Genomic DNA, 10,584 nt, shown 5'->3' with positions numbered 1-10,584 from the left:
TGCTTTCTAAAATTTGAAATCATCTCCTAAAATGTATTTCCTACAATTCTTCCCAAAGAGAGCCTCTGTCTTTTTTCTGAATAGATTATATCACTTTGTATGATTAACGTTATGTTTTAAAAACACGGTTGGTTGCTATGGTAACCTGATTGAGTGTGATAAGAAGAGCATATATCCTTTCCCTGAGTTGTGACTTCTAGCAGAATTTAGATCCTTTCCCAGTGTACTGCAGGTATTGCTGACAGACTATTGGTAATGGTTGCTTTGTGTTCTCCTCTGCAACATTCTTCTGTAGGATGGTTGAGGATAGGCTGGATCACCTGAAATTATCTTGCTAGTGCCTGGAAAGGTCAAGGGAGAGATATAAAATATGGAGCCAACATTAGGCCAGAAACGATGGTATGATCACACTAAGGCTTAACAGAACAGCTGGAGTGGAGGTGGGAGGAAAAGCAGGTTTTCTGGGGGTAGCCTGAAGTGGTCGCAGTGAGCATCCTGAAAAGAACAGCTACTGGGCAGAAAGGTTCATAGTGTCACCCATTTTAGAGCCCTGATGTGAAAATTGAGAGACCAGGCCTCTTAGCCTGGTTCAAATCCTGCCTCACTCTGTAAACTTGGACAGTTTCCTAATGTCTCTGAGCCTCTTTTTCTTATGAAATAATTTCCAAGTTTCCTTCTTCATCCTAATCACCTACAATGGTAGGATCCTGAGTTCAACCAGGGCTTCTGAAAATACAGTCTCATTAGAGAATTAAATGAGTCTCCAAAGACTCATTGGAGGCCCTGCTTCCAGTCTTACAAATGAGAAGCTCTGGGTCTGAGGCACCTCAATCTGCATTTTCCCCAAGTGCTCTGGTAACGACTATACATAATAAATAAAAGACCAGCTAAAGCAAAGTGCACTCATGAAAGCAACGATTTCCAAGAAGAGTCTGAATGTCAGACTCCTTACCCTATAGACTAGAACAGGTTGAATTCATCTAAGAAAAACTTTTAGAAGATTAATAGCTGCCTCCTTTGCAGGACCCATTAGCCCCAATGATACTGAGCATCAATCCCATGTGGGAACAGGAGATTTTGTTAGAACCGAAATAGTAGCCACAGTCTCAGGTTGTTCCTGCCCAGAAACTCCTGTGGAGGGGGGGTGGTCTCCAGCACACGTTTACTTACACCACATTAGAAGTATAAACTTTTCTTCTGATAAGGTTACCAGACCAGGTAGATACAAGTCATCCTGGTTTCATCAGGGGGTGGAGTTATTTGTTTTGTTTTGGGCTGAATCCAGCAAAACTACCTAGGAACCCCTCTCTTGGCCTATAGCTGAGGACACATAAGAGAGAAAAGAAAAAAAAATTTCCTCCTCTTCATCATCAATAGGGTGTGTCATCTTTCTGGTCTGAACAGAAAAAAAAAAAAAATGGACCTGAGATGAGAAAAAAAAATGCATAAAAATAAAACAAGGCCTCTAAGGCACCTGAGTCATGGTTCTAACCAGGTGTAAAAGAGAAGTGAAACAATAGGAATAACTTTCCAGAAAAAGTCACTTTCTACTTTGCTTTGAGACCTTCCAAAAACGATGACTTAAATTCGTAAATTCTCAAACTTCTTAACTTGCTTCGCTCCAATTAACAGCACAGTGACATCAACATTTTGCAAGTTCAGTCACAAGCAAATTAAGTGTGCATCAACTGACGAGATGGAAGAAGGCTCGGATTTGGTATAAAAATATAGTCAGTTTTAGCAACAACCCCACAGTTCAAAAAAGAGAGAACGAGTAAAAATGAGCATTTGTTGCCTTCCCCATCCAAAAAAAAAAAAAAAAGATAGGAAGACTGGATTGAGATAAAAGTAGAATGTGTGATGTGTGGTAGCCAGCTGGAGCTCACATTCCAGACTTAAAGGTTTAAGTCAAGAGATAGACTGACTTACATGTAGTTCTGCTGGTCAAAGAGGAAAGAGATTAGGCTGAAGCCACCTAAGAAAACACAGCCAGGTTCTGCATAGAAGACAGTTGGCCTTCCCATAGTCCCAGATGTCCTAGCTCCCCAACTCTTCAGTACATATATCTGAGCATCTACTGTGTACCTAAAGCTGTGATGATTCCTATTTTGGAGAAGTTCCCACTCAAGCCAGGGAGAAAGACATATGCATTTGAAATTATTAGAGATGAAACCAAGAATAGTTGCAAAACAGAAGGGGAGATATCCATGTGGTCTCGAGGTATCAGTGAATCTGATGATGGAGGCAGAATTTGAGATGAGTCCCAATGGATGTGAACATGAGGAATAAAGGTATTTGGGAGTGAGAGATCAGGAAACAAGAAGTAGCATAAATGAGAATACCATGTTGGAAGGAAGATGAGCAGAGTTAAGTGCTGGGAACTGGTAAGAGTTGGGGCTGACCCAGGCAGCCCATGGTAAGTTTATCCTGTTCCCCTTGTCATCCACATTCCTACCTGGGACCAGCGGTTTCAGAGAGAAGGGTTATGTTGCCCAGTCTCCCCCTCCATGGTGGACCAAGTCCCACTTAAATGAGCAGAATCTTTGGGTTTCCCCAAAACCCTGATCCCAGAGATGAAGATAGTGGTAAAGGTTGGAATGACATGAAACAGTGGTCTTTTGAGAGCAATGAATCTCTCTGAGTATTGCAGGGAAAGGACCTGCAATCTACCCTTATAAGTAAAATCAGGAATAGAAGAGGCTTTCATTTAGTGCCCGGATGCCCCTACTCCATATTTTCTTTCTCCCCTTTCAGTGAACCCTTAGGTCATAGTCTTTTTTGCTCATTTCTTCTTCCATAGGGGAAATTTTTGGAGCTAAGGAGTACTTTATTCTTTCAAGATTGAGACTGATGAAGAAGGCAATGCTTAACTCAGTGAATAGCTAATGGTAGAATTTCAGGTGATAGTAGAGGAGGTATTAAGCTTATATAAAGTAGCCCATTGTCTGACGGTGTCTAAAAGATACCTGAGAGGTCCCTTGTCTAAGATCCTCTCTGTCATTTAGATCTGCCATCATCTGTGGAAAAGAATGATCTCTCTGAAGGCATTTGAAGGAGTAGAAATGGCATCGTACTATCCACTGGGTCTTCTAAACTGTGTGCTTCTCCATGGCTTCCAGCCAAAGGCCAAGAGAGCAAGACGAACAGGAGCTCATTCTAGGTTTTGGAAGACCTATTCATTTTTATTTAACAAATCTTTACTATGTGCTGTCTCGTTTGTTAGCATTTGCTGGCAGGGTGGGAGCGGAGGGGAGGAGAGAGAGAGAGAAAACTATAATGAGCGAAAGGAAGAGAGCTCCCTAAGCAGTGATTCTCAGACATGATGGGTATAAGAAGCAGTGGGAGCTGGTTGGAAGAGCAAATTCCTGGCTCCATTGCTCAAAGATTCTGATTCAGTGCATCTGAGGTTAAGCACTTGAATCAGCTGATTCAGATACAAGTGGTCTCTGTTCACACAGAAAATCATTTCATGAGACAATAACAGGATGTGAAGGTCAAGAATAAGAAACCTTGTGTGGAACCCAAGCAGGCTGAGGCTACAATTGGTTAACCAAGAATCACAGAGGGCTCAGTGGGCCAGGACCAGGCCCACCAACTGATAGCAACACAGAACCACAGGTATGTTTTACCTACATTTGTGAAATAGTCCATTTGGAAGGTACAAGGAAAAGCTCTCTTTGCCGTGGAAGCAGATCAAAATGGCTGCAAGGGGCATGCTGTGCGACACTAGAGTTGCCATGGTAACTGAGAAAGCCGTGGGTAAAAAAGAAGAGGTGAAGAACCTTTGCTAAAGACAGTGCTGTGTGATTTATCAAGGACTGCTATATCTATTGTGAAGAATTCAACAAGACAGAAGCTGAATTCCTTCCAAGAATAGCTTACAGGTAATGGGTTGGTAGACAGCTGACTCACGAAGAATTACTTGCCTTTTTGGATTTTTTCAGTTCGTTCCCAGTATTTCTAATTTTGGAGACCCCCACTTACTGCTTGAACAAATGAATCAAAAACAAACTCATACACAATACTCAAAAACAAGGAAGATAAAGATAACTCTGGAAAATGACCACCACAGATTTTATTTAATTAAAAATATTATACATGTTGTTGCATTTTCATGGAAAATATTGATTTAAAAAAACACCAACAGTGTTAGTTTTCAGAAACCTTCATGCACCCCATTCTGCCACCTTCTTTTTTCTATCCATGGCATTAACCATGTGTAAAGAAGTGGGGCTCTGTGTAAATGGAGCTTCCTAGAAGTTTGCACCTATAGGACTCCCGGAATAAGCCATTTTCTCAACAATGGTGTTCTATTGAGTTAAGTCAGGTATCGCCAGCTTTGGCTTTCTTGCGAACCATTAAAAGAAGCTGGCATAAAAGCCCAAAGCGCATGTCAACATCAACTGAGTCCAACATGTCTGCAAGAATCTGCTATGACCTCATCCAGTTTCCAAGCCAGTTAGCAGGTAACTTTGTATTTTACCTGGTGTATTAGTGTCCTGAGCCCCTTCACCAAACTTCCTCTGAACCCAAGGTGGGAAGACACTGCCATATAGTGTTTATATTCAAACTATCAGTAAGTACATAAAAGCACATGTGGCCCCCATGCACAATATTATCAAATAAAAAATACATATTGGTACAATACAACTCCTGGAATCACTGGCTAAAATATAGCCATGTGAGTATTTTTAAAGCATTCATTTAATTACATACTTGTTAAGAAAAATAACAGGCCATAAAAATTTAATGTGAAAACATCATTTCAGCTAGAAACTTCTAACATGTAAATACAAGTTGTGTACAATACTGCCCGCTTCCTTACTTCTTTTGCTTTCTCTGGACTGTACCATTCCCTAACTTATTTCCTTGATTCCACATCATAATGCTGTATCCTCATATTGCTCCCAAGTGATGCTTTTACTAAAATTAGATCTGATGTGACAGAAATATCCTGGCTGTTTTCCTGCTCCTTTGCTTTAAATCGTAGTACACTTACTTTGTGTTCTGCATCCAGCTTTACATTAAAGAGAGATGAATTTCCCCCAAAGTACACAAACGAATGAAAATAACTGGATAGCAAAAAGGTAGAATTGCCTCAGCTCTTTCAAATTAGAAAATTGTCTTTCTTCTTCATAATGGTCTCTCAATTGATGGGAATAAAATAAGGCTGAAATTGCTTTTCACATTCTGGCTCTGTCGGGGGCATTTTAACATAGACTCCTGTAGTCAGAGGGCTTCTTTTCTTTAGCTGCCAAACACAGAAAGAAACAGTAATTATTGTTGAGGAATACAGAAGCCACTTCTAACCATAATAGGACTCAAGAAATATTGGGTCCCTACCCTACTGAAAAATGGATGTTCACAACATACAGAATTATAAACCCCAGGAGATTTTTTTTGATTCAACTATCAAAATTCATTTTAGATAAATAGTTCTGTGCTATAGATGTAAAATAGTAGTCACTTTCCCTAACTGGAAGATAGCAGAAAGAGGCTTTGAGAAAGCTTCAGAAAGAACACCCAAAATACCTATGATAAATGACTGGATGCAGTCTATAAAGAGACAAGTTTGATAATATAATAAACTTTTTTTTATCCTGTTTGAGAGCTGTATGTCTCATCTCCACTCCTCATATACTTTTTATTATTTCTCTGTCCACATTAGTTTTTATCACTTCAGTAAATTGAGAGCTAACATACTAGTCTGTGTGGCTGTTTGTAGCAATTGAGTTAGGAAGAAGCTACAGCAACTGAACAGGTTGAGAGAAGATCTTGGAATAGTGTGTGTGTGTGAGAGAGAGAGAGAGAGAGAGAGAGAGAGAGAGAGTGTGCGTGTGTGTTAAGGGAAACAGGGAGAGAGGGAGGTAGGAGAGAAAGAGGAGAAAGGGAGGGATTGGGAGACGGAGAATAGGAGAGAGGAAAAGAGGAAGAGATGAAGGGAGGGAAGGAGGCAGAAAAGAGAGGGAGAGTTTGTAACAAAGCCAGGCTTAGGCAGAGGTGGCTAAAAGGAACGATCAGAAAGAAATTCTGATAGGAGGTCTGATTCCGTACCTCTGTCTCTTCCACCAAAAACTGCAGTAGATAAAAACTGGGGTTCTCATTTTCTGGACTGTAGGGGAGGGCAAGACTTCCCAGTCAAGCTAACTGGGTAACAGGGAGCCCTGGACAGGTGTTTATGTAGAGAGCTACATCTTAGACAAAGAAGAGACAAATTGGGTAGCACTGAGAGATGGCTTCCAGGTGAAGTAGAGGGCCATTAAGGGAGAGAATAAAATACATCCAGATGGCCTTCTCCAGGAGCATTTTGCTCAACCTAATCTTATGTTTCAGGGTTATTAACTTAAGTACAATTATCACAAAGATAAAGAGCAAAACAGCTGCCCCATGTTATTTGAATGGTTACTCAAACTGAAACCCTGTTCAGAAGCACACAAACATTCACTGTCAAACACACTCATCTAAAATATTAGTCATCCTGAAACCCCAATGACACTCCTAAAGGCCAGTGCCATGGGCTCTAGTGTGTTCTTTACCATTGTCTTGCGTCTTCTTCATTTATTGTTTCATCTCAATAACACTAAGCTCAACAGCGTCATCTGGTCAGTTGTTAGCACTAAAGTATGCCCACCAGAAATGGTGCATTGTCAGCATCGCACTCACCATTTTGCTCAAAGAAACAGCTGTGATGAGGAAGCTGTAAAAAAATAACCCCGAGCTGACTGCTGCAAGGATCCAGAGGAGGAAATCGGAATCTGGGCATGGTTCTGGATCTGCAACGAAAAATAAAGCAGAGCCTTCCTGAGACACTCTTTAAGCATTAGGGCCCTACTCCCCTCATTGGTGAAAAAAAGGAAGAAATGCGAGCTTCCAGGCCTCGATAATATTGCTTGCCTACAGTTAAGTCTAGTTATTTGAAACTACTTCCCCAGGAGGGTCATAGCAAAGGCATAAAGGGCAAACTCAGTGATGGTTATCACTCCAGAGTGAGTACATAGTCTTAATAGTAAAAAAAAAAAAAAAAAAAAAAAAAGACCTTCTCCAACCCATTTTATTATATAGTCAGAATGCTATTTGGGTTACCGCCCATACTAAGGAAGGCTACCATGTGGCTATCTACAATGCCAGAGAACCCTTAAAGAGAATTTTCACAATCCTAAAAATGAACCACCTGAAATTAAGGAACAAAACTATTTTCATGCAAAGAAGATAGCAATGCAAAAGGTGTCAGCTTAGTGATATGACTTTTCTCACCGATGACATAAATCTGGGTTCCATTGCCCATGCCCACATAGTAGGGAGGTGGGTACATGAGCTCCACTTTGCAGATGTAGAGCCCCGTGTCCATGGCCCTCAGCCCTTGGATGGTGAGGTTCACTTTGTTTCCACTGGAAGAGCCAATGCAGGTAGAATCATCTTGGAAGGTCAACTCACTCTCTACCATGTACGTTGCAGCACAGACTTCAGTCATTTGGTGGCCAGCCTGCCTCAGCACTGTCACTCGGACCTCTGAGGCTTTGCCTGAAGACACGTACTCACACGCAAAGCTGGCGACACCCCGGCTGTTAGCCAGCACCACAGAAGGCTGGGTCACATGCACCCCTAAAGTGGAAAAACCAAAGGGAACTCAATAAACTCATGCTCACCCACCATTGGGCCCAGATAAAACCTCAAGCCAGAGAAGATTTATCTTTGATGGGTACGCTCCAATTTTACTTTTAAGTTATTCTTTTCCCCTTAAACAAGCCCATCGCCCTTTCTATCCCTTCCTTCTCCACCTTCCCCAACTTTCCTTCCCTCTCTCAGCTGTCTTCCAAGCTACTCTCCATAAAGTTGTTTCCTTAGTGGAAAATAGTTGCTTGAAGGTAGTTGATTGTGGCAGGAAGAACATTAGTGTGACAAACAAAAGACCTAGCTCTACCTTGAAATATACCATTTGTCATGCCTTCCCTGTGGACTTCATTTTCCCTCACATGTAGGAAATGGGAATTAGATCAGATGATATCAGAGTGCCTTCCAACTCTGGTATTCCAGGGTTGTAATTAAACTAGAGGAATTATAGTTCAGGAACCACGAGTAGTAGGGGAAATTTTGAAAGCTGCAGTATAGAATATTATTGCTTTATATCGCAAAGCATACCTCAGCAACCTCTGCCTATACTTACCTGGCCCTGTACCTCTATTACCCACAAGTAGCTATGCCCTGGCTCACAATGTTGACCACCCCCTTCCCCTGCATTATTATCAGAAAGCTGCCAGATGAAGGAAGCCACAGGGCAGAGGACACCAGCGCGTTTCCTCTCCAGGCTGAGGCAACCCTGCCGTGAATGTCTGTGGGCTTCCCCTGCCACCACCACCACATCTCCCGCCACTCTCTCTCCTCAGCTGAACACCTTCGGGAGGTGTTCTTTTACTCTCTGTCTTCTATAGGATAAGAGAGGCCAGCTCTCTATACGAAAAGGCTCACATCATCTAAAATATGAGAGCTTTATGTCAAACAACTTTTCTATAACTAACCTCTCTCCAATCAATAATACAAGTGGTCCAAAACTATATTGAACCATGTCATTCATCCTGTTCAAAGACTTTGATGCCTTACATAACACTATTCCAAAAACAAATAAGATAAATAACATTCGATGTCCTCTATGATCCAATCCCAACCTATCACTCCACTCTGAGATTCTAGGACACCTCTTCCTGTATACAAATTACTCTTATTGAAGGCACTAGACCTTTTCCTCAAGCACCTGTGCTGGACAATATCTGTCCCCGAAGAAAGAACAATACGGCAGCAGCCTTTGCCATGGTTAATCCACTTCCCCAACCTTCATCTCTGTCTGCCAAAGATGCTCTCTGAGCATTCTCTGATCATTAAGTCTACTTAATCAACTTAATCTGCTCTGTATTATGGTTTTCTGTGCGCTAATCACACCTCCTCCAGCCTCTGCCTTTGGCTTATAAACAATTGGGAGCAGCCATTATATCCTGCCCAAATGGACACTCAATAATCGTTATAGTATTGACTCTGAGCCTAAAAGAAGCCAAGTTTCCTGCCCTACCCCAGGCAAGCTCCCAATTATCACCACCAAATCTGGTCACATTCAATTTCCCAGTGTCCACAACGGGAGGATCCCAGTTACAGGTTCAGATAAATTTCCTAAAAAGGAAATTTGAATACTTCTAAGAGTATTTAATCTTTACATGTTCAAAACATGTGAAATAAGATCATGTATATGAATATGTCTTAGCCAGTAAAAATTAAGTTATCAAACATCTTTTAAACACCTACGTCACACAAACTACATAGTTTCTTAACCGAGGTCTAGAGAGAGAGAAGGTTGAAATTCATTGGAAACACTCATCCTTTAACATCATATAACAAACCTGGAATCAACTTCTAAAGAGCTTTATTTTATCTGAAAACCAGGGAATCTGCCTCTGAAGTCCACAGATAGATCAGGCAGCAATTAAGTATCTTATGCAAACAGATTAATGGCTTGTTTTCATCCCTCCTTTTTGTTGTTGTTTTTTGTTGTTGTTGTTGTTTTACAATTTCAAACTGCTTTCATTTTTTTAAGTAATTAGCTAACTAGTTTATAGAATTGATTAAGAGGGGCTTAAAACCTTGAATTGAGTAAAGAAGGCTTAAATTTTAAACAAGCTGGCTAATCAGTTTATAGACATGAATTAGAGGACTGTAAAACCTTGAATCGAATAGGAAAGAAGCTTCCCATGATTAAAAAGAAAAATTTTGATCTCACCCTGATTCCAAGCTCAGATGTATTCAGGGTTCTGGATATCTTTTCTCTCTTAAATCACTTAACAGTGTTTTCTTTCAATCATACAGAAGTGTCTGAAATTGCTCATGTGTCTCAAACCAACTCAGATATATTCATTAAGCCCCTACTCAATGCCTGGCACTCTGCTATGAGCTGTATCTCTGTTTATTTGCTGCCGCCAGCTGTCCCCAGCCTGCCTTGGAATACAGAGCTATCCAAGCCAAGAGACTAGAGTTTTTACCTTTAGTGTCTGGCTTTGCTAGAAATCACTGTCTTTGACTGCTGAAATAAATGAAACCCAGGTGAGAGAAACACCTCCTCCACCTTCATGCTCCAAAAACCTCACCTTTGGAGAAGACAGGGATGAAGAGAAGAGAAAACAGGGCAGTGCAGGGCCAGGTCCTAAAAGCCAGGTCTAGCCGAGCCTCGTGCCTCCGGAATCCAAAGCAAGCCATGGCTTTATGGGAGCGGTGTTCAGGTCTTCAGGAAGTAGAGCGAAACCTTTCAGGATCCTGAACTTTGAAATGTGTTTGAACCCACACAGAATCAAGGACTTTATATATAGCTGGCTTTGATCCCAGGTATCCTCTGACATCTACTACATGTACAAGGCACCTGAATAGAAAGCCTTTTTTGTTTTGGTTTTACGAGAAAGGAAGCGTGGGTTTAGCTGTTACGTCGAAAAGATAACCTCAAACACTCAAAGTAAAACTGAAAAAAACAAGCCAATCCATGCATGGAAAATGTACTCAATTTGAAACTGAAGCTTTTTCTTCACTTTGAGGATAACTAAGTGGAGACTT

The 10,584-nt window shown here is 41.2% G+C and overlaps 1 protein-coding gene across 1 annotated transcript; it reads right to left on the bottom strand.

Annotated features, from left to right (window-relative positions):
• Positions 1–5,090: 5,090 nt before the first annotated feature.
• On the bottom strand, positions 5,091–10,366 carry CTLA4 (cytotoxic T-lymphocyte associated protein 4). Its single transcript, XM_006921377.1, has 4 exons — positions 10,128–10,366; positions 7,255–7,602; positions 6,664–6,773; positions 5,091–5,251 (listed from the first exon to the last, which is right to left on the bottom strand). Exons 1-4 carry the CDS (start codon positions 10,234–10,236, stop codon positions 5,147–5,149), a joined length of 672 nt encoding a protein of 223 aa, XP_006921439.1. The 5' UTR covers positions 10,237–10,366; the 3' UTR covers positions 5,091–5,146.
• Positions 10,367–10,584: the final 218 nt, after the last annotated feature.

This window comes from Pteropus alecto, unplaced genomic scaffold (genome assembly GCF_000325575.1).
Source record: "Pteropus alecto unplaced genomic scaffold, ASM32557v1 scaffold3, whole genome shotgun sequence".
Lineage (NCBI taxonomy): Eukaryota > Metazoa > Chordata > Mammalia > Chiroptera > Pteropodidae > Pteropus > Pteropus alecto.
This window is presented reverse-complemented; position numbering and strand designations above follow the sequence as displayed.